Source organism: Helianthus annuus, chromosome 17 (genome assembly GCF_002127325.2).
Source record: "Helianthus annuus cultivar XRQ/B chromosome 17, HanXRQr2.0-SUNRISE, whole genome shotgun sequence".
NCBI lineage: Eukaryota > Viridiplantae > Streptophyta > Magnoliopsida > Asterales > Asteraceae > Helianthus > Helianthus annuus.
The window spans coordinates 176,338,501-176,363,615 of NC_035449.2; the positions used below are offsets into that span (position 1 = coordinate 176,338,501).

Consider the following 25,115-nt stretch of genomic DNA (forward strand, 5'->3'; position numbering starts at 1 on the left):
GAGTTGATATGATCATAAGTGTCACTGGGTCTATTAATGTTAAGAATAAGAAATTCCCACATATGAATTATTCTGATATATAAAATTCTGTTTAATTATATAATTTACTGCCTTTGAACCCAGTGGAATTAACTTGCTAAAACCGATGAGAAACTAGTTTCCTGTTAAATATTTTAGTAAACGAGTTGACGCAAACACGCGTTGTGACGATTCGTTGATTACTTGATTATGAACATATTTAATGGCACTATACGGGATGCTCGATTATGAACATTGTTTACATATTTTAATAAACTAGTAATAATTGCTAAACTCCATGGACACATGCATACACTAATATATCAAATAAAAATTGAAATTAAACTAGGTTTAAAAAAGTTCGTCGCGTTGTGACGAATTTCTTTTGTTATTTAGTCTGTGTTTATATGTGTTTTGAAACTACTATGAGCGTGTTGCGAACAGAACTGCTGACAAGAATAAAAAGAAAATGTAGAAAAAACGCTAAAAGATAACCGAAAGAAAATCAACCAAAAAAAGTTGTATGGTAACAATGTTGTTCGTATGAAACTCGTGGTCAGAGATGAGCAAATTGTTCTGGGTACCGGTACCAAATTTGTCGAACCGAAAGATCTTAAGTACCAATTCGGTACCGACTTTTGGCGTTCCTGATAACGGTTCAATACCGTTTTTACCTTCATATATCGGTACCGTAACCGGTATTTTCGGTATCAGTACCGATTCTGTATTGGTTGCCACCGAACTCATCCCTACCCCTAAAACTAAAAAAAAATTAAAAGTTGAAGAAAATCAATAAAAAAAAGTTGTAGGATACCATTGAATTTCCCGAACCAAAAGATGTCCAATATCAATTCGGCACCAAATTTTGTCGTTCTCTGTATTAGTGCCGGTTTTTCCTTTCATGTACTGATGCCGAACAGGACCGTCCCGTTATTTTCGATACCGGTTGACACCAAGCTTATCCCAACCCCGGTATTAAAAAACGAATTAAAGTTAAAAAGTAAAGAAAATAACTTTTATTATCATATTAAAATAATAAAAGTATTAAAAAAACTATTTATTATTATAATATTAATATCACTATTCATTTCAATTTATTTAGTAATATATAGTAATAATATATATATATATAGCTAGAGGATCCTGTAAAAAGTGCTCAAAGTGTGAGAAGTGTAAAAAGTGTATTATAACACTATATATAATATTATATAACACCATATAAACACCGTATAACAATATGTGACAACATATAATACCATATAACACTTTGTTACACTATATATCATTATATATCAAATATAACACTATACATCTATCATAGACATGCTATCAGACAACCTATAGTGTTATATTTGTTATATAATGATATATACTATTACATAGTGTTATATGGTATTATATGGTGTTACATATTGTTATACGGTGTTTATATGGTGTTATATAGTATTATATATAGTGTTATAATACACTTCTTATACTTCTCACACTTTAGGCCCTTTTTACACTATCCTTACCATATATATATATATATATATATATATATATATATATATAGTAATAATATATAGTAATATATAATAATAATATAATAATAATAATAATTATAATGATAATAATAATAATAATGATAATAATAATAATGACGATGACGATGACGATGACGATGACGATGACGATGACGATGACGATGACTGACGGTGACAGTGACAGTGACGATGATGATGTCTGCTTAGACATCCATTCCTGGAGACTTGTGGCCACACTCTTAACAAATCTTCATTCTGAATTATGTATGGTATTGCATTAACCCTAATTATCCTATTGTAACCAAAATAAAAACTAACATAAAAAAATGTACTAAAAATCATATACTAATTATGGCACTTTAGGTATGGTGATTGCTTTTTACACATAAAGTGTAATGCATCTCTTGAGAAATTAGGTTATAATTGATCAAATTAAATATCTAACAGTAAATTGCTTTTGTTCAAAGTAAACAAATCGAGTATTGATTTATTGCAATAAAACAATCACATTTATATCTTATTTCGTCATTAGTTAAAGATCTTTTTACGATTTTTTTCATCATTAGTAAACCAAATTTGAATGATAAACAACATATATTCAAAACAAAAAGAACACATAAAACCTAAGTAAACCAAGGTGTCATTCGCATCGAACGAACCAAAATCTAAACCGCCTTCTACACCGGAACGAACCAAATCGAAACAACCTTCTACACTGAAATCATCTAATCGTCGTCTACCACAAAAACGAATGAAGCAAAATTGAACGAACCAAAGTCTTAAATGTCTTAAAATGGAGTTCTACAATTTAGAGTAGAACCAATGATGAACATGAATTGGAGATTGCGAATGATAGAGATCGAATAAAACAACAGTGATCATTTCAATTGAACAAAATCATGTTCTTTTCTTATTTAACTTAGAAACAATCAAATAAGCCTTTGATTGCGATATTGAGTAAATCAAAAGGATAAAGACGAAATATTACTTGAATTTGGACGGTTACGGAACTGTGATGTATGTATCATGTATGTGAGAATGGAAGAAAATCTATTCGTTGTATGTATAAGGTTAATTAAGTTATTAGTTTTAATAATTTGGGTTAATTGAATATTCCTCTTAAAAAAACTTCTTAATTGCATATTTATCCAATTTAAAATTAAAATTGTATATATCTTCTTCTTTAACTGATTAAATTACAAATTTACCCATTTTGATATATTTTGTTAAATTATACAATGACTATTTTACCCTTATTTTTACTAAAACATTAAAAATTTAAATATTTATCCATTTTTACTAGTTTTTGTGGCTTTTTCACAATTCTCTTTTTTTTTTTACGTTTCGCTAGTTAGTTTTTTTTCGTTTTTTAAATGTATTCTTTTTTTTCTTTCACAATTCTTTTTATTTTTACTAAAGCTTTAAAAATTTAAATATTTATCCATTTAGTTTTTTTTACATTTTTGGTTTTCTTAAAAGGGTGTTTTCTTAAAATCGTATTGTTTGTGATTTTCTTTAGAATAAGCGACAATTGTGTTTTTCTTTTAATCATTAAAGGTAGTTTAAGGTATAGATTTTGAGGTGCTTGTGATTTTCCGTTAATTTATAGATATATACATTAAATTACATTTAATGATTAAAAGAAAAAAAAGCAAAACAGATAACATAGTAAATTTGTAAAACATTTGAAAAAAAAAAAATAAAACTAGCAAAATGTAAAAAAAATAAAAACAATTGTGGAAAAGCCACAAAAAATAGTAAAAAATTGATAAATATGTAAGTTCTAAAAGTTTTCATAAAAATAAAGGTAAAATAGTCATTATATAATTTGTTTTGAATAAAATAAATTAAAATATGTAAATTTGCAATTTTATTAGTTAAGTAAAGGGATATATGCATTTTAATTTTAAGACATGCCGTTCCTTTACTAAGAGGGTGTTTGGGGTTCCTTTTTTTTGAGGAAAAAAGGACTTTTGAAGGGAAAAAAGGACTTTTGAGGGTGTTTGGTTTTCCTTTTGAAGGCAAAAGTCCTTTGCAAAAGCTAGAAGTCAAGTTTTTGTGACTTATTTTTTCCAAAAGAACTTTTGGAAAAGTTGAAAATAAGTTAAGCCAAACATGCACTAAGACTTCACATTGTATATTTGTATGGATATTAACATCCAAAGCGATTCATTTAATTTCTTTGTGATTAAGGTTTTGAACCAACATGCCCCCTTCACAAATAAACTCATGGAACATTTTAACTAGGGGTGTAAACGAGCTGGGCCGAGCTCGAGGCTCGTTAGGTTTTTATAAAGCTCGAGCTCGAGCTCGGCTCGATTCGAGCATACTTTTTTTAGCTCGAGCTCGGCTAGTGAGTAAAACCCAAAGCTCGAGCTCAGCTCGACTCGACTCGGCTCGAACTATTTTGAGAACAACTTTAAACGAGGTAAAAGCTCGGCTCGAGCTCACTTCAACATCGCTTAAATGAGTCAAAGCTCGGGTCTAGCTCGGCTCATCAATGTTATCATCAATACTAATATATTATATATAAAAATTAAAATTTGTATGGGCTCATTTAGGCTCGCGAGCCTAAACAAGCTTTGTATTTCAGACTCTAACTCGGGCTCGATAACAAAACGAGCTCTATTTCAGGCTCGAGCTCGGGCTCGTTAAGCCTCGACTCGTTCGAACTTTTAACCGAGTTGATCACGAGTAGCTCTCGAGGCTCTGAACTTGTTTACACCCCTAGTTTTAACAGAAGGCCACAACGTTTTGGAAGAGATGGCCACCTTATATGGATTAAATTAAAATCACACTCTTTCTTCTTAGAAAGGTATGTCTTTTAACTAAAAGGACACATAGCCCAAGTTGGTAAATCACACCCTTTCATTTTCATTTTAGAAAGACATGTCTTTTAACTAAAAGAACATAACCTAAGTTGGTTTTTGTAGTATTATTATATAATTAAAAGCAACTCAAAATGAAATCAACCCACATAGGGTTATAAATTTTTCTTTAGTCCCATAAATTAAAAGCAACTCAAAGTTCAAACCACTAGGAAAAAGTTTTCTGAAAACGTAACTTAGAGATTTTATAATGTCACAGAATAGCAACCAAGTTTTAAAACTGTTCTAATTAGGTCACTCATATCATTTTTGTTTGAATTAGATAACTTAACACTCAAATCGAGTCATATCATTTTTTCCATATGTCAAGAAAAAAAATGGAGGACAAGATACCATGGTCTAATTATTTTAATATATGAAATTAAATTTATTAAAAATAAGAACACTTTAATTACATTAAAAATTAAAAAAACAAGTTACAATCCACATCATCACTTGACGTTAGCATCAAATAAAAGAAAAACAGAAACAAAAATCCACATCACCATGGTTACATATGAAAGAGATGAAAAAAAACCTTAATTTTAATGAAAAATGAATGTTGAGTGACCTGATTGGAACACATTTGAAACGTGTGAGTGACCTAATTGAAACGCTTTAAAAACTTAATTACTATTCTACAAAGTTACTCCATTTATAAATAGCTACGAGTTGATAGATAGGATTGTAAAATAATAAATAAAAAATACAGAAAGAACTAAATATAAGGCTTTTTTCCGAAATTTTCTAAAAAATTGCACCGACTTATGTACAGTGGTTTCTAGCTATAGATTTTTTTTTATTATGTAATTATAATATTTATTTTACATGTATTTTATTTTTCACTTATAACTTTTTTAAATATGACCTTTATACAATTTTGTATAATTTCAAGTATGTCGTTGTGACGTCCCTTTTCAAATATCGCATTTGCTTTTACGTATATTTTGTTTTTCACTTCGTTAGTTTCTGCTGATTTTGTTTTGGGTTAATATTTATTAGGGGTGTCATTTGATGGTTGACGGGTAGAAGGATTTCATTTTTTCTAGTGATCGACATGCATGTTGAATAGGTTAACAAAAATATGTCATATATGTTTGTGTGTGTTTCTGTCGAAGACATTAACCATAACCTAGACACATGTGGTGTATTCATGTAGTCGACCAATGTGACTAGATCATTTGCTGAGTATGAGTATATTTGGTGACTTCGTAACAATTTAAGCAACCATGGTTTCAAGCTTAAGTGAACTTTTTTTGCTTATAACTTTATAAGTAATTTTGTTTTTTACCTCTTTATTCGAGCTAACATACTTGGGTTTATATATTTAGTTTAAGATTAGACAAATGAGATGAAATTGACCATGGAATTGAGAAGTGAAATTATTGAGTAGTGTTAGAAGTAACGAATAGCTGATGGACATGAAGAGTCATGAAGAGTTTAAAAGAGAATATTACTTTCTTCTCAAGATAAGTTGATTGAGAGACTGAAGTGTAACAACTCTCGTTAAATTAATAAATAGAGTGATAATTAGTCAATAAGAAAACCCTAATTGAGACACCCAAGTAATTCCGCACTAACCCTAAAATTTTCGGAACAATCGGAATCAGGATCAGGACCCCTAAAACTCAGGGGGGGTAAATCCTAGTTGATAATAATCAACAAAATTCGTTGTCACAATTGAAATTCGAATTTTTGATGATTCATGCAAGCTAGTCCCGTTTCCAGCTAGCCTAGGTATATAGACTGCACCCTTTACGGACCGTAAAGGGAAAAGCCATACGGTCTGTAAGGGAGTCTCAAAATTTACTATAAATAGCATACATTGGCAGTAGCTTATAGAAGTTGAAACGACGTCCCAACTTTCTGTATACGTCGAATTAGCTAGGAAACACTACAATTAAACACACACTGCACTCGAATCACTGCCGCAAAACAGGGTAATTACTCGATCGCTATTACGATTCATTTTCCGAGATCAATATATCCAAAGAATGTTTAAGTGCCGCCCACATTAGGGTGATACTTTTTCGTTCGTCGTTAAATCGATGAATGCTTAAGTATTGCACTTTGTCGTTCATTGTGAGAATTTGATCTCGTGAGTTATCGTGACTGCTGTATTGATCACTAACCCAGTTTTGTGTGCATTATTGTTAAAATTAGGTTAACAGAGCTAAATTATATTCTATCCATATTAAATCTGCAATGTGAGTCATTCTCTTTTTATTAACTGTTTTACAATACTCCAAATTATTTTCAGAATTATAATTACAGTGATTAAGTTTATATAATCACCAAGTTACAGCCAGTATGTGGGGTATTGTGCACATTACTACTGTTTTAATCACATTAGGTGGGCGAACCTAAAATTAAGTGATATACGTCATTCATTGGGGCAGCCAATTGTGATATGACCACAGTCACAGATCCGGTCGAGTGACAAATACTGTGGGTAGTTGGTTGATAATAAACATATGTAAAAACTCTTAATACTGTGAATTATAACAAATGTGTCGTTTTTAGTAAATAGAATGATTCACTCAGTATTTCCCCGCTGACAAAACCTTTTTCAAACATGTTTCAGGTGACCTACTATAATTCAGGAAAAATGCCGGGAAGCATTTCAAGCTTACGATAGTGGCTCAGTATAAAATAAAGAAATATGTTTTGAAATAAAGATTTATCAGAAAAATCTAAATATTGTAAATTATCGGGGTTTTATCCCGAGTTGTGAAATAAAATAATCGGGAAAAGTTTTTAGCTTTATAACGATCCTGATGTTAAAATTCCGCTGCAAAAATCACATAAATAAATATCACGGGATTTCTGTCCCGTGGCTCCTGAAACGAGTCAAACCGGGTCGGGGGCCGTGACAGAAATAAGGTGGTATCAGAGCCACTGAGTTAAGCTAATTAAGTATTTAAAGATACTTAATTTTTCCTGATTACTATTATGTGATTATGTGTTTTATTAAACTGACTGTTTGTTAGTTACAGTATAGGTAAACAAAAGCTGCAAGATATCTATCTTAAATTAGATAGGTCAATCTATGAAGAGGGAAGTTCATCCAAAACTAAAATTTCAAAGCTCCCTACAATTCCTAAAGAAGGAATATTTGTGCGAAAAGCACAATATAAGAAACCGCTTTCTCCTAGAAAAAGGAGTATGATTATTAAGAAAAGTAAAGAGCAAATCCGAGAAAAGAGGATTAAAAAGGAAACCCAGGAGTTATAATAAATCACCTTGGGAAGATAAGCTAGATGAAAAATGGGCAAATTTGTATATGCTAGCTACTGTAGCAGAACATGCAAATCTTTAGATACCCTAAAGCTAGTAGTAGCACTTCCCAGTAAATAAATAAATAAATCTGAGTGTGTTCTTTCCTGTTATTTTGTACAAATAGTATGCAATAAAACTACGGTGTTTATTTGTTAAACTTTGTTCCAAAGTTTTAACTTAGCATTTTTGTGCATTTTGCATATATGCGACACAGCATGAGCGAGATATCTGAAGCTTTTCAGAACCTCAATCTTTACCCGATGAATATAGAAGTTTCCCAAGAGTTTACTGGATACTTTGCTGATGTGGACCAACCTGTAGAATTCCATGCTCCACCCCTGACAAAACCAAAACGAAAGAAAAAGAAGAATTACGTATGGGGGAATCGTATACGTAGGAAAAAGCCAGCTCCAAAACTTCCTAATTAGCGAAATTCGCAATATCGTTAAGGCTGCGAGACCTCGCACTATTGACGATGCAGTAGAATTAGCTAACACCCTAAGTGATGAACTGATACGCACAAGGGATGAAGATAGGAAGAAGGAATTAGCTCAGAAAATTACCCAAGGATTTAGGATGGGTAATAGTAATAATTTCAAAAAGAGAGGAACAGGGCAATCTTCAACTTTGCCATTCTGCAAAATTTGCAAAAAGAAACATTTTGGAAAATGTAACAAACTTTGCAATTTTTGCAAAATGATAGGACATCGTGAAGAAAACTGCAGAAAGAAATCCATAATTTGTTACAACTGTGGAGAAGCCGGACATTTCAAAACAGAATGTCCTAAGTTAGTCAACCCAGTAGACAACAAACCCAAGGCAGCCGAAGGAGCTACTAAGAAGAATGCCAGAGCATTCCAGCTAACTACTCAAGAAGCAGAGCTCATTCCGGATGTCATAGCCGGTACGTTTTTGGTTCACAACGTTTATGCAAAAGTATTATTTGACTCTGGTGCGAACCAAAGTTTCATAAATACTTCATTCTGTCAAGCTCTTAAGTTACCCTTAACTACCGTTAGGCAGATTTTTACAGTCGAAACTGCGGATGGGAATTCCGTAAAAATCAATCAGGTTTTGCAAAAAGTAGAAATAGAACTCTCAGGTCATAAATTTACTGCAAACCTATTGCCTATGAAATTAGCTGAGTTTGATGTTGTGTTAGGAATGGATTGGTTAATAGCCAACCATGCTCAAATCATTTGTGATAGAAACTCTATAGAAATTCAAGCACCTACTGGAAAAGTAATTATGATTACAGGAGATAAACCTCGAAAGCCACTAAAGTTCATATCAGTGATGAAAGTTGCTAATTATGAACGGACACAAGGAATAGTATATATGATTTCAGTAATCATTTGTACTAAAGGAAAAGAACTTAAGGAAATTCCTGTAGTCTCAAAATACCCAGATGTATTTCCGGAAGATTTACCTGGGTTACCACCAGATAGGGAGGTATAATTTAGGATTCGGTAAGATAGGAAAACTGAGTCCCAGATATGTTGGACCATTCCCAGTGATTCAACGAAAAGGACCAGTTGCTTATCGCTTACAACTACCAGAAGAACTAGCTGGAGTACATGATGTATTTCATGTATCCAATCTCAAGAAGTGTCTATCAGACGAATCCCTGGTAGTACCTCTTCAAGACGTAGAGGTAAATGAAAGGCTGAAATTCATAGAGAAACCTTTACGAATAGAAGATAGGAAAATCAAGTTTCTCAAACACAAACGACTAGTACTGGTGAAAGTCCAATGGAATTCAAAAAGGGGACCAGTATATACTTGGGAACTGGAATCAGAAATGAAGCGGAAATACCCTCATCTATTTCAATAAATCTCGAGGACGAGATTTTTCCTAAGGTGGGGAGGATGTAACAACTCTCATTAAAATTAATAATTAGAATGATAATTAGTCAATAAGAAAACCCTAATTGAGACACCCAAGTAATTCCGCACTAACCCTAAAATTTTTGGAACAATCGGAATCAGGATCAGGACCCCTAAAACTCAGGGGGGGTAAACCCTAGTTGATAATAATCAACAAAATTCGTTGTCACAATTGAAATTCGAATTTTTGATGATTCATGCAAGCTAGTCCTGTTTCCAGCTAGCCTAGGTATATAGACTGCACCCTTTACGGACCGTAAAGGGAAAAGCCATACGGTCCGTAAGGGAGTCTCAAAATTTACTATAAATAGCATACATTGGCAGTAGCTTATAGAAGTTGAAACGATGTCCCAACTTTCTGTATACGTCGAATTAGCTCGGAAACACAACAATTAAACACACACTACACTCGAATCACTGCCGCAAAACAGGGTAATTACTCGATCGCTATTACGATTCATTTTCCGATATCAATATATCCAAAGAATTTTAAGTGCCGCCCACATTAGGGTTATACTTTGTCGTTCGTCGTTAAATCGATGAATGTTTAAGTATTGCACTTTGTCGTTCATTGTGAGAATTTGATCTCGTGAGTTATCGTGACTGCTGTATTGATCACTAACCCAGTTTTATGTGCATTATTGTTAAAATTAGGTTAACAGGGCTAAATCATATTCTATCCATATTAAATCTGCAATGTGAGTCATTCTCTTTTTATCAACTTTTTTACAATACTCCAAATTATTTTCAGAATTATAATTACAGTGATTAAGTTTATGTAATCACCAAGTTACAGCCAGTATGTGGGGTATTGTGCACATTACTACTGTTTTAATCACATTAGGTGGGCGAACCTAAAATTAAGTGATATACGTCATTCATTGGGGCAGCCAATGGTGATATGACCACAGTCACAGATCCGGTCGAGTGACAAATACTGTGGGTAGTTGGTTAATAATAAACATATGTAAAAACTCTTAATACTGTGAATTATAACAAATGTGACGTTTTTAGTAAATAGAATGATTCACTCAGTATTTCCCCGCTGACAAAACCTTTTTCAAACATGTTTCAGGTGACCTACTGTAATTCAGGAAAAATGTCGTGAAGCATTTTAAGCTTACGATAGTGGCTCAGTATAAAATAAAGAAATATGTTTTGAAATAAAGATTTATCAGAAAAATCTTATTATTGTAAATTATCGGGGTTTTATCCCGAGTTGTGAAATAAAATAATCGGGAAAAGTTTTTAGCTTTATAACGATCCTGATGTTAAAATTCCGCTGCTAAAATCACATAAATAAATATCACGGGATTTCTGTCCCGTGGCTCCTGAAACGGGTCAAACCGGGTCGGAGGCCGTGACATGAAGTGTTAACACTTTCAAATAACCCACTCTAAAATTTTGTTATGTTTTATAAATAAAAAAAAAATCTTAAACCTAAATGTGTTAATGTGTAAATATGCATGTTTAATAAATGGGTCATGTTTAAAGTTTGCATCCTATTGAACGGTCATGTTCAAATTGACTCGTTTAATCAACGCGTTATATTAGGGAACCTAAAACATAATAAGATGAGTGTCGTGTGCGAGTCATATAAGGAATTATTGCACCTAATATTTGTTAGAGTAATTCTTATAGACCAACTGCTATAGTCCACTTTACAAAGAAACCAAAAACTGACCCAAGTTAACATATTTGAATAATGATTCGGTTTTTAGTTTTCATGGTACCCGATGTTAGAAAATTAGAATAATATGAATGGAATTAATTTAGTGATAATTAATGGACTCTTCATGGTGACAAACTCTTGAATAGAGTTTTTATGTCACTTGATTAGCTTTTATTAGAGTTTTTATGTCTTTAATTAAATCACTAATTAAGTGAAACTTTTATTAGAGTTTATGTCTCTAATAAATCACCAATTAAGAGTAAATCTTCACTACCCACATCTCTTGTAAAAATGGTAGGCTATGTGCCTCATTGGAATGATGAGAAAACTACAAGAAAAAAAAAATATGCAAGAAGAATTCTTGGAGAAGTGGTGAAGACTTGAAGACCCATGTGTTGGGTACTTAGAGAGATATGTTTTCTCTATTCAATTTCATCACCTTCATATCATTATTTTCCACAAGTTCTAACACTATAATTTTATCCGGTGTAACCTCGGGCGCGTGGTCATTTCCGGTAGTATATACTGCTTCGGCTGTTCTACCTTGGGAAACAGACGCGTCATCTTTAGTAGAGGCGTGAAATCTGTTTTAAGGGAAGCGTGTTGAACACGTGCCTTAGCCACAACTGTCAACATCAGTTTGTTCATTTTTGCAATCAAGAAGGATCGCACAAGGAGACGAGGTTCAAGTTCTCATAGCAGAAATTGTACAAGAAGACTCTTCTCAAGCTCTTGTCAAAGACAACGATTTGAATCGATTTATTTAAATATGTTGTATTTCATATTTAATTTTTTATGGATTTGTACACGGCACGGGTACTACAATTTCCCAAAAATTATGTAAAGAGAGTATCTTTAAAATTTAATATTTATGTATATAATTTTTATTATAATTATGACCCATTTCCTACACCCGATACTTCAGTTAGGTTTCAGTTGACATACGCCCATAGATTCCATTTAACAAACCTAACTGATCTCTTTAGTTGTTTATGAGTAACTAGTAGAAATAAAAAAAAAAAACAAGCTACGACTTGTCATCTGTGGTAAAATTAAATACAAATCACATTTCGATACAAACTATAGGAACCATTTAAAAAGTGTTATGTGTCATCCAATCAATCTATATATATATATATATATATAGAGGAAGTGTAATGTACAAAAGGGGTAATCGTACTTCACGTACGCTAATACCCTGACCGTCAGATCTGTTTGATCATCTCGCAATTAAGGTTTAATCATTAAGGGCAGATTAGTATTTTTCATCCTTGTCACAGGGGTAATTCAGACATTTACTAAAAAACAAGGAAATTACGTGAGTTCGTTATCTCCAGCATCCCGGTAATTACGATCAGTATCAGTTTCAAGTAATTTCCATTTTCAAATTATAAAATTAGCGGTTATTTGGTGGGCGATTAGGGTTTAATCAGTTTTTTCTTTTTAATGGATCCACAGAGTAGTAATGCTCGAAACACAGAAGATGTCGAATTTGAAGATGCAGAGGTCGATACCGGACTTGATGATGCAGAGCATTATCGTAATCCGACATCAGGCAACAACATTACCTTAGACGATCAGACTAGTAAGTTGTAAAGTAAATGGCTTTATTAAATGTGTTGTGTTTTATCTCCATCATTTTCATAGTTATTAGTTTCTTAATTGTGTTTTTAATCACGAGTGTTTGGTTGAATGTAAGAGAAGTTTAAGTTACTGGGTGGTTTTTGTTTATGCGGTATTAGATTCTCCAGTGATATTTATTTACATGCGTTATTTTTCTAGTGATGCGTTATTTTTTTTGTCAAATTGTTCATGATTCCGAAGCGTTATTATTTTTACATGCGTCATTATTTTTACAAGCGTTATTTATATTGATGCGTTATTTTTTTTCAATGTAGATGAAAGATTGTATATCCCAGAGGTAGCTTCATCATGTGTTCCTGTTATTGGAATGGAGTTCTCTTCCATAGAACAAGCATATGTTTTTTATCAGACATATGCCAAGAAGGAAGGGTTCTCCGCTCGAAAAGGAGGTGAACATCATGTTGGTGGTATTATTAAGTCTAAGTATTTTGTGTGTTCAAAAGAGGGGCATAAACCACAGGCATTTGATGATAATTATTCGAAGTTGTCTAAGCCATATAAACGTAGGAACAGACCGACTATTCGAACCGGCTGTAAAGCACAAATTAAGCTTTGTTCGACGGATGGGGTGTTTTTTAAGGTTGATAAGTTTGTTCAAACGCATAATCATTCATTCGTGTGCCCCAAAGATATGCACTTATTACCAGCTTATAGACATCTGTCTGAGACACAAGAAGAGATGATATGGGAGCTTGGTACATTGAATCTTGGGCCAGTGAAAGCCTTTAATATAATGAGAAAAAGATACGGCGGGTTTGAAAATGTAGGCGCAACTAAAGACGATTGCAAGAATTTTAGAGCTAGGATACATAGCTACATCGGACAGTATGATGCAGATATGGTTATCAATAGGCTGACCGATAAAAAGCAGTTTATGGTTGATTTTTCATTCTTTCACTCGGTCGATGAAAACAAACGATTAACCGGCCTGTTTTGGGCCGATGGCTTGTGCAAACGTAACTATGCTGAGTTTGGAGATGTCATATCGTTTGATGCTACATTTAAAACCAACAAGTTAGTCATTAGTTCAAGCTTATTATTGGTATTTTTTTTATAGTCATCTTGTTTTTTTATATTCATTTTTTGAATTCACATTTTGAAGGTATAAAATGGTTTTTGTACCTTTTACTGGTATTGATAATCATTGTCGAAATGTGACACTTGGAGCCGGGTTGTTAGCATCCGAAAGCATTGAATCATACAAGTGGCTTTTACAATCATTTTTGAACTCATTCGGTAAGCAGCCGAATGTGGTTGTAACTGATCAGGATCCCGCGATGAAACAAGCCATCGAAGCAGTGTTCGATAAGAGTAGGCACAGATTATGTATGTGGCACATAATGAAGAAACTTGCTGATAAGGTTAGGTTCAAAATAGAGTATGCGTGATTATGTTAGAACTGGCGTAATAGTTGTATTCAGTTCATATCTTTATTTGACCAGACTAAAAATAGTCATAGTGCGTTATTATTTTTCTACATGCGTTATTATGTTCTTTATTCTTTTTTTTCATTACACCGTCTTTCAATAAGTTCCAATTCTTTGGTTTAATAGGTGGGACATCAGTTGTGCAATAACGAAGACTTTAAGAGACGTATGTGTGACATTGTATGGACAGATTCGATTACGCCAGAAATGTTTGAGAGAGACTGGAAGCTGATAATGATTGATTTCGGTCTAACTGAGAATAAGTGGCTTGATGATATGTTTGGCATGAGATCTTCGTGGATCCCAGCGTTCTATCGTCATGAGCCTATGTCTGGGCTTATGCGGACCACTTCTAGATCAGAGAGCGAAAACCATTTTTTCTGTCAAGTTGCGAATTCTCAACTTACCCTTGTTGAGTTCTTTAACCATTTTGACGGTGCAATGGACATTCAAAGATTCAACCATCGGAAGAATGACCATATATCTAGAAATACAGTCCCAGACAACTTTTCTGAATCTACTCTAGAGGATGATGCCATGAAAATTTACACCAGGTCAATTTTTGCTGATCAACAGGCAGAGTTACAAGGAACACTGTCCGAGTGCCTTCCTATAGAGACTAAAATTGAGGAACCTTTTTTGAGGATAGGTATGAAGGATTGGAAAGCTCACGGCGACGGTTTATTAGAGGTAATAATATATACATAAGCGTTTATTACATATGCGTTTATTGCCAAAACATGTTTCCTTTTTATTTTTTTTTATTATTTTTTTTTGTGTAGGTATGTTTCAAGAAGGGCGAGGATGTAATTGCATTATGCACGTGTCGCAGGTTTGAACAATATGGATTGTTGTGCAAGCATATATATTTCGTGTTCAAGATGTTCAAAGTGAAGGAAATTCCCAACAAGTATGTAATGAGAAGATGGACTAAAGATGTGGTACCGAATGATCTTAATAATACATTTGATATTACTGTTGACGGTGATGATGCGCATAAAAAGGCCAAAGAGGTTGCGTATGAGATTATGCAGACTGGAGAGTATCTGATTGGTAACCTGATCAAAGATTTCGATCATCTACTTATAGTTAGGGATCGGATGAGAGAGATGAAAGAAATGGTTTATGAACTTCGCATAACCAAGCCCATCGACCCTAAGTTTGATAGATATTCACGGTTAATTGGTTACGAGAAACCAAACACTGACGACCCACCTACAGTCCGTGTGCCAACTGGTATTAGAAACAAAGGACGCGGTTCACATAAGCGCATTAAATCAAAAAAAGAGAAAATTATTAGTCTAAAAGGCAAGAGAGGTCGGACATGCAGTCACTGCAATATCAAAGGTCATGACATTCGAACTTGCAAGGTGTTAAAGGGTGAAGCTACTGCTGCTGATAAGGTTGCCAATAAGGAGGGGAGGAAAAGAAGAGCAATTCAGTTAGAGAAGGGTCCTAATTTAATTGATGAAGAGGACGAGGAGGTTGAAACTGGTGACGAAGAGGAGTTTGAGGAGTCCGATGAAGCAGAAGATAGTGATTTTGAATGCGAAGACGAGTAGTGTTTGTTGTGACTGAACTTTCATGTAATCTATGACATTTTTTTTTCACATGATATGGGTGATTATATATCTCAATTGTTTTTTTTACCCCTTTTTTTGTGATTAATCATAACCATACACAGGACTTTTTTGAAATGGAGACTTCAAGTGACCAAACACTCATCCTCATCTACATAACTAGCGTATTAAAATATAAACTCATGCGTGATAATACGTAACATGCATTTTTTTTCATATCAATATTGCTAAAGCAACATTCAAAAAAGTATGAGACATCAAGTGTCATAACACTGAGTCTCATCATCACAACTAGCTATGGGTGGATGAGTTTAGTAAAATATACCCCCACATATAAGTTCAATACACACAAAACCACCATTGTTCAAAATACCGACAACACATTAGGTCATCCCGAAAATCAACAAAATAGTTTATTAATCAGCCATACCACTTACTTCGGTGACATTATCTTCCCAACCTCCTTCTCGGACGTCTCCATCTTCTCTTCAACGGTCTCCACTGCATCTTTCAGATATGAGTAGACTAAGTTATCTGCCGATGCTTGATCCTTCATCAGTTGTATTGCTTTATCCCTTAACATAGACTTTGGTTCTTCAAGCAGAATTCCCCACACTTCCTGGGTTTTTTTTGTTGTTCTAATATCCTGCCCTGCACATCGAGAATACTGTTACAAGAGTTAACATTACAAGCAAGTTCCGTTAACCTGCGGGTATTCAAGAGCTCCTTGATTGCTTCGTTTGCGGGATTTGTCGACATTGTTGTTCTTGAAGAGAGTCTGATATATGTTTTTTTAGAATGGGAGGGATGAGTGAATCTTATATGTGTGTTATTGGGTAATTAATTTTGGTAGTTGAGAGATATTTTTGGTAAGTAAAATTTAATATTTTACATCATTACAAGTCTCTACAAGTCATATCGACTTAATAGTAGGCTATATAGTTATAGGGTTTAATTATTTTTATACATCAAGTTGCATACTGATAATGTCTGCACAATTATCAATTCATGCGTTATTTTGTTAGTTCATGCGGTATAATTTTATAAAAAATGGACATGCGTTATTTTTTTTTTGTTAAAGCGGTATAATGTGGACTAGCGTGATTTCATGCTGAAATATAAGCTGTAAACTTGGACTAGCGTGATTTCATGCCTAATTAAAACTTGGGCATGCATTTTTTTTATAATTCATGCTTTATAAATTGGTCATGCGTTATTTCTTATATTCCAGCGTTTTTTTTAAACAAAACTAAAAAAAAAAAACAGCTGTCATGGTCAATAATTTTATATTGTCCTCTTGCTCTGCAATTCCCTTTTATATATCGATGGAAAACCATTCAATTTTTATCCGTTCAATTTTTTTTTTAAAACATGGCAGAGTCTTGTAATTCATCGAGTGGTTCGTCTTCCTCATCAGGTATGCGTGCTTATCTAAAAAAGAGAATTGAGGATCAAATAGCTGAAGACAAGTCTTGTAAAGACTTGCTAGAAACTAACATTCATAGGGTCAGAGAGAACATGAAAAGGAGGGAAGAAATACTGAATTTGTTGTCTGGTATGTCAGATTCAAGTGTCAAAGAGGTGGCTATGATGTTTATGGTTGATCTTGGCAAGCGGGATGAGAAACAGTTAAAACAACTCGCGGACGCCATTACCGTCTTGGGATGCTCTATGGAGTTGAAGATCCAGTTTCTGGAGACTTATTTCTGATGGTTTTTATGTATCGTCAATCATATGGGGTGCGAAATCATGTCTATCTAAGTGTTTTTTATATTTTTGTATGAAAGTTGTGTTTTTGAATAATGAAAATGTCCGACTAGTTTATGTTTATAACTAGATGCATTATATGAATTATAAATAGAAATAAAAAATCCAAATGTCAAATATGTTTGGAACAAAAGACTGCAAGATAGTAGTCCTACGACTTTTCATTTTGTTTCCCCTTTTTGAGCTTGAAGAACTGATCTAATCTGTTACTTATTTTGCTATCTAGATCGTGCAAAGCATCAGCGGGGATCGAATTCTTCATAAAGTCCGTAGCTTTGTCGTATACCTCCTTCCTTATAAGATTGTAGTCGGACAATACAATCTTACTAAGATACCTGTACCGCAAAAACCGTAGTTGTGAATCTTGAATCGTTTTCTGGTCTTCCGTTTTAAACCCTGCATTCCATGGAGATTTGCCCTTGTATGTCTCCATATGCCTCATAGTGAAGACACCACAGTCACTACCGTTTTGAAGAGTTCTCCAATCCATTTCCTTTCGAATTATTTTTGCTTTTTCCAACTTTGTTATCCACTCTTTTTGTCCAAGTTTGCCTTTTAGGTATAGCACTAGAACTCTCCGCTATAAGCACGATAAAAATTCATATTATTACCTATTCATCATAAGGATAAAAAGCTATTTAGAATTACCAGCTTTTCGGGGCGTCCACGGTAGCGTTTGGTAAACGATTCGGCATACCGAGAGTTATCTATTAACTCGATATCTCCATTTTTCATGTTAAAGCATAGGCACCAGTAATGATCAGAAAGTAGTACTGGAATGAAGATGAGATCAACTTTGTCAACTTTCTTCACCTGATACTTACACAATATATCGTCTACGCCTGGTCCGAATACTTTCAATCGATCACTATCTGTGATTTTTGGCTCAAACATTTCGTCTTGCTGCAAGATTTATCAAACCATGCGTGATTAACATATTTAGTGGTTTTTTCAAAAAAAATGCAACCATGCGTGATTAACATATTAATTTTTCAACTTTGCGTGATTAATGTTGGAAAACTTACCAATATTGTAGTTGGTAAGAACAGCCTGTAGGGTGATGATTTTTTGTCCCTTTTTTTCTCTTCAAAGTTTAAAACATCTACAAATGTGTCCATTCCACCATATGATATGTATTGCGATGGGTGGAAGGTTTCAAATATGATTTTAAGCGCTTCGACTCCACTGTCAGACTTGTATATCAATGTCCTGTTGTTTTTTAATACCAACAAAGAAAAGTTAACAAAAAAAGTTGAAAATTTTTAACTAATTTTTAGGGTTCAAAATCTTACCCAATATCTCCCAACGGAGCTAAGAGATAACAGACGATTGTTTGGTCACGCCCCAAAAGTGGCTCATATAGGTTGGTTACCCTGTTGCAGTAAGGCGATCTGTATGCGTCACCTAGTTCTGCCAGACGCTTTTCGTTCTTTTCCCTGATCATCTTGATACGCGTTCTTACTAGCTGTGTATGCCTCTCATCATCCATTTTATTTGTGTTCGCTGACACAGGAGTTTTTTGATTACCCGCACTTGATGTTTGTAGGATTGGAGCCAATTTTAAAAGTGTCTCAACAGACTGCATTTCTGCTTCGGTCACTTCATCAGGTTCATCAGCTGATGTTGTCGGAGGCTTATCTTTATCATAGGCGTCGGTTATTGTATTCTGTTTATGTGCTTGTTGTTGACTGCACTCTGCCAAATTTACAGGTTGGTCCATGTTGTTCACCACATCTGCTTGCGCCACTGTTTTCATGTTTGATTTGGGTTAATTTGTTTGTAATCACAAGCTACAAAAATGCACCTTTTGTTTAGTAATGAACGTATTTTTGTTACCTTCTGTAGTCTGCCTGTATACGCCTGGTTCTATGGTTTGTAAGGCAGCCAGGCATGAGTCCGAAATACCACCATCATCAAATGGGGTATCATGAACATCATCACATCCTATAAAATCCCATACGTTTTGTTTTTATTAATCATAATTTCATGTAAATATTAACAAATAAGAGAAATTATTATATACCTTTATCTTTCACCGTGTTTTGATGTTCCAACTTTGCATCTCCATCGCCCTCTAACTCTTGATTTGTTTCGCCACATTGTCCAACTTTGTTTTGAACCACCTCATCACCACCATAGCTTACTTCAGCAGGTATCGAAACTGTATTCGTAGAAACGGAATTTTTAACCGCATCATTCCATCTTTTACACCTTTCCATAATTTCAACATCCCAGAAAAACTTCTCCTTTACCCCCTTAACGAGATCATTCATATCCGAAACAAGAGAAATGTATTTCTTTATATTATTGTCCATTGTTTTCAACAACACCTGTGGAATTGGACATTCAAAAAGATCAAGCGTGATTAACATTAGTTCAAGCGTGATTAACAGTTTCTAGCGTGATTACCAGTTTAAGAAGCCAAGTTTCATTTTTTTCACAATACCATGCGTGATTACCCAGTATGCGTGATTAACAGTTTCTAACAGCATTACCAGTTTTATATCATGCGTGATTACCCAGTATGCGTTATTGACAGCATTATTGACAAGTTTCATTTTTCTACATGTACAGAATTATTGTCTAACAGCATTACCAGTTTAACAAGCCAAGTTTCATTTTTCTACATGTACAGAATTATTGTCTAACATCATAAACAAGTTTTATAGCATCTCTTATTGACAGCAAAAAAAAAAAAAAAACAAACAAACAAAAAATCAAGTTTACCTTTTTATTTTTTTTCGAGGCTTCCCACGCAGCATGATCATAGATCACCCCGGTTAGTTGAACTGGAGTGCTGCAGTAGTCAATCTCTTTTTGCGTTTGTGTCCCTATGTCCATTTCATCTAAATTCAAGTCTGAAATATGTTCATTCGGATTCCACCCGTCAAACCAATCCGTATTTGATGGTATGTCACCTTCGTCAATCGGATCCTCCCCATCCAGGTTTCCAGTCAGGTTTCTTCTGTTGTAGACATGTGTCGTATCCACTGGTGGTATCATGTACTCATCCGTATCTTCCATCTGATCTGATGTATTGATTTCGGTGAGGTTTTCTTGTACCGCAGTTGCCTCGTGTATGGGACGTTGTCAGCGAAAAGGTCAGTGTACACCGTCGAAGTGGTCTGTTTTACGATTTCGAATGGTGCGGTCGTAGCTTCTTGATTTTGATGATCATTGACATTGATGCGCGAGGCAGTAACATGTTGATCCTGGCGACTATCATTTGCTCCTTCGTCTTCCTCCACTTCATCACATTCTTCAACACTTAGCGGCCCGTTGTTGTATAAATATTCTTCCACGTCGTCGATCATACCAGAGGTGACATACCGTATGACAGGCATTTTGACAGGTTCATCGAAAATTTTGTGTCTTTGGTTGAAATAATGGCTGTATAGAAGCTGCATATTTTTTTTTTGAAAAAAACCAAATCATTAATATTAATATCTCATGTAGCATAACCTTTAAAGATGTGTACATAACATACCGTTAGGAATGCAACCGGGCCATTGTATTGTGAGTCTAACTTTTTCCAACCTTGTCTTGTTCGTTTCAGCGATTCTAAAACGAAGGAGCACCAATCCAGATTTGGAATGTCTTCCTCTTTGTCAATTGCAAGTAGAAAACTTTGTTTAACAGTTGTTGACTTTGTTATCTCCACAAACAAAGTGTTCCAGTAGGCTAGGAAATTTAGCTTGAATAATCGACCGCCATTGGTTTGCTTTGACATAGTTCTCGCAAGTAAAGTATGAGTAATTTTGTTTGTGTCTGGCCACTGGTTTTTGAACTCATCTATGGTTGTTTCTGCGCCTTGAGTAGCCGTATTTTTCTCCACTATTGCTCCTTTTCTAGGCTTATTTTTTTCTCGTACAATAACATTACCTTTTCGAATCCCAAACACGTCATGTACCGAATCTCGGGTGATTTTTATCTTGTGATTTCCTATGTTTAGTGTGCTGTATTGCTCGTCATAGTTTCGTACGAGCCAATACCCTAAACGTGTGCTTATATGATAAAGCTTTATATTTAGGACATCACCGAATCCAATGCTCTTCACATCCGCCACCTGCGCTTCACTAAAGTGCTTCACTGTATCCAAAAAACCTGAAGGACTGCACCGTAGGCTGATTACATCATGTTGATAATCATAGTACGGTCTTGGTTCTGTCCTAATATGCTCTGAATCGGTAATCTTCCGTTTCCCCTCGATAGGATCCATCTGCTTTTCGTTTTTCGACTGTTTTTTTTTACTGGCTCACCATCTTGGTTAGTTGTAGTATTTGACCGTTTTCTTGTGTTTTCACCCCTTTTGACTATCAAGTGTCTAATAGGCTCTTCAAAGTCATCATCATCATCTTCTCGACTTAAATTTGGATGCTGTCTATTAACCTTTAATTTATGAGGTTGCTTTGTCATCATCGACTGAATCGGGGGCTCAAAATCATCATCATCATCAGCAAACCCTACATCATATTTTCAGTTCAAAATTCAAAAAGATGTAATGAATCATGCTAATGCCGCTTGTTATCTCAAAATATCCAACTACACAATTTTTAAGCTAGATCCGATAGGACATATCAAATTTTCAACATATATAACAGCAATCTTGCTAATGCCGCTTGTTACCCTACATCTAATGTTAAGCCTGTAACCTAATTCCGCTAGTTCATCAAAGGGAATCATCATCTAATGTTAAGCCTGATAATCCCGCTAATACATATCAATGAATCAACAAAAAATTACGCCTGTTCTTATCAAATAACGCTATTTAACCATCCCTAATTTTGGCTTAAAAATCTTCAATCAACATCAAAACTGTTGTTAGCTAGAGTGATTCAATTCAACAATTAGATAAAGACGCCCAATATCAAGTGGTAAAAATCCCAATTTCACAAGTTAACCTAATTCCGCTAGTTCATTAAACAGAAGCATCATCTAATGTTAAGGCTGCTAATCCCGCTACTACATATCAATGAATCATCAAAAAATTACGCTTGTTCTTATCAAATAACGCTAGTTAAAGAACCCTAATTTTGGCTAAAAAAACTTCAATCAAAATCAAACCTGTAGTTATGCCGCTAATGTGCACCGGCTTCACCGGATCATTTCTTTTCTTGCTCCGTCTTTCTCTTTTAGCTTCTTCAACATTTAATGTAACCGCCGATTAGTTCAACTATAAGGTTTGGAATGGCTAACAAAATAAACGGGGGGGTTCAGAAGATGATTAAATCGATACCTCTTAATGCCGTATTCGTCATTTTCAAGTGAAATCGATCTTCGTTGCTTGTTCACCGTTGTTAATCCTCTGTTTGTCCGACGCCGGAATCGAGTTTTCTCCGTCGGTCGTTATCCTTTGAAACTCACAGAAATTGAAGATGCTCAAATATGGTTTTTGATTAGATACTGATATTTAGCCGGGTATTTAGGCATAGGGAATTGACCATTTTAACCTTTGTTTCACATAATTACGTTTTAGACAGCCGCTTACACATTTATTTAATCACGCTTTTAAGCCCTTGATCCTACGGTCAGGATTATAACGTATGTTATGTACGATTACTCATTTTGTATGTTAACCTCCCTCTATATATATACATATATATATATATATATATATATATATATATATATATATATATATATATATATAGGGGCTGATGTGTCATGATATAAGGGCTTGGAAAATGATGTGGCATCACCATAGGCACTCTTGAAATGGTTTTGGCTCCAAAAATTCGGGTATCTTTTTCTTGATACTGGCAGACGTGGGATCCGGGTTTTGAACCCGGATATAAATACCTTCTAAAACCAGCTTCTTTTGTATTCCCTGTTCTAAACCCTAGCCTCCCCTTCCTCTTCTACATTAGTCATCGCAGCCATCGCTAAATAAGATTAAGATCTCGATCAACCATTACAGGTATGTTCTTGATCTTCGGGTCCGTTTTTTCATTCTTGGATATCCAGCTTTTTACTCGATCTTATAAACAAATAGACGCACACATCAAAAACCCTAAAAGCTCCCACGTTCTTCTTCAATAGCCTGACAAAGGATTCCAAAATCAAACCGATTCACTTCCAGGTATGTCGATTCTGTAGATATTGATTCTATACTTCACATTTGTTTATCAGCTATTTTTTTCTAAAATTTGTCTGTTTCATCGCCCAAGAGGAAGATGGTGACGGTGGTGGTCACCTGAAGAGGGAAGACGACAACGACATGGGTTGATTTAGGGTTTCTCAATCGGTGGTATTGTGATGGCTGTGGTTCTAGGCAATGGTGAAAGGGCGGCGGCTAGGGTTCCACCAACACATAAATCTGACCGATTTTGGTTTCGGTAGGTACTGGTAAGTCATAGCCAAGTCCCTCCTCCGTTCCGCCTCCACCTCCGTCAGAGCATCAGCTCCTAGAATCTCCGACTGTACACGCTCCTTCCGCTCTCGAAAACCCCTTTCACATCGCATTTTCAGGTATTTTTTTCTTCGTACTTCAACTGTATCTGCAAATTTGAATTTTCACATATACTCGTGTTTTGCTTAACCAGTTATTAAGGATATTTGACACCACACACTGTGATTCTTATTGCTAGATTGCCTTGAATGTTGTTTAGAGGAAATTTGATTGTAGCTACCAGTTTTTCCTTTTAGTTTCCAATGACTGAAGCCAAAAGGAAAACAAAGTTTATAAATTGAATATCTTAGTTAGTATGCTCATTTCTACTTGCAATTAGACGGACGGGTACTTGACATGTATGCTGTGGATCATAGTTTGTTTACTAGAAAGCTCATGCATAATATTGGATTTTGCTTCCTGTGTTTTCACTTCGCACTGTTAATTTTACCGATTTTTGTAGTATATAGTATTGGATTTTTCGTTATGCGGTTGATTAGAACATAGAAAGAAAGTTAGGTTACCAGGGTCTTTGTTTTTAATATGCATTTCTTGCGCCAAATAACATCTAACAGCTTTGTGAAAAAATAGGTCACTTGTAGAGATGAGTTGTATCGCATATATGCGATTGTTTATGCATATGCATATGTATAATTTGTATGTGTCTGTGTGTATTATACATACGTTGATTAATCAAAATTTATATTCTTGTAACTGTTCCATGTAGATAACAACTGTTGAAGAGGCAAAAAAGTTCTATCCACTATTCGGGCTTGGAGCCAATGTTACATTAATATTCTCGGGTCGTACGGTGAAATACGTCTCAAATATGTGAAAACATCTGGGTCTGGGAGTTGATGGATGGATTATTTCTTTAAAATACATGATGAGTATTGTGGTGTTAATGGGCCTAGCAATTTGCAGTCTTTATTGGTTGGTCAATACATTTGTTCCTCTTCCTACCCGTAGCAAGAAGAAGAAGCTAACATTTCATATCTTTATAATTTTTCTTTTTTAAATAAATATCTGATTATTCAAAACATCCTGTATTTTTAAATTT

The 25,115-nt window shown here is 34.5% G+C and overlaps 1 protein-coding gene and 2 long non-coding RNA genes across 5 annotated transcripts; 2 read left to right on the forward strand and 1 right to left on the reverse strand.

The window, feature by feature from the left end:
* The first annotated feature begins 14,527 nt into the window (after positions 1 to 14,527).
* Positions 14,528 to 15,882, forward strand: LOC118488931. The gene is made up of 2 exons (XM_035986366.1): positions 14,528 to 15,010; positions 15,103 to 15,882. Exons 1-2 carry the CDS (start codon positions 14,528 to 14,530, stop codon positions 15,880 to 15,882), a joined length of 1,263 nt encoding a protein of 420 aa, XP_035842259.1.
* A 6,165-nt stretch (positions 15,883 to 22,047) lies between these two features.
* Positions 22,048 to 22,942, reverse strand: LOC110926404. 2 transcript variants are annotated; one of them, XR_002585173.2, is made up of 3 exons: positions 22,904 to 22,942; positions 22,732 to 22,806; positions 22,048 to 22,130 (listed from the first exon to the last, which is right to left on the reverse strand). It is a non-coding gene; the product is annotated as an uncharacterized LOC110926404 (long non-coding RNA). The 2 variants fall into 2 exon arrangements; XR_002585172.2 differs by having other exon boundaries at positions 22,732 to 22,803; positions 22,904 to 22,934.
* Positions 22,943 to 23,489: 547 nt separating this feature from the next.
* Positions 23,490 to 25,024, forward strand: LOC110925359. Of its 2 annotated transcripts, XR_002584475.2 has the most exons (4): positions 23,490 to 23,584; positions 23,660 to 23,746; positions 23,835 to 24,135; positions 24,783 to 25,024. It is a non-coding gene; the product is annotated as an uncharacterized LOC110925359 (long non-coding RNA). The 2 variants fall into 2 exon arrangements; XR_004885595.1 differs by lacking the exon at positions 23,490 to 23,584 and having other exon boundaries at positions 23,591 to 23,746.
* Positions 25,025 to 25,115: the final 91 nt, after the last annotated feature.

Excerpts from the sequence above, each read along its gene's own strand:
- LOC118488931 (XM_035986366.1), top strand. The coding sequence starts at position 14,528 with ATGTTTGAGAGAGACTGGAAGCTGATAATGATTGATTTCGGTCTAACT. Across the intron at positions 15,011-15,102 it reads ACGGCGACGGTTTATTAGAG|GTATGTTTCAAGAAGGGCGA; the intron begins GTAATAATATAT and ends TTTTTTGTGTAG.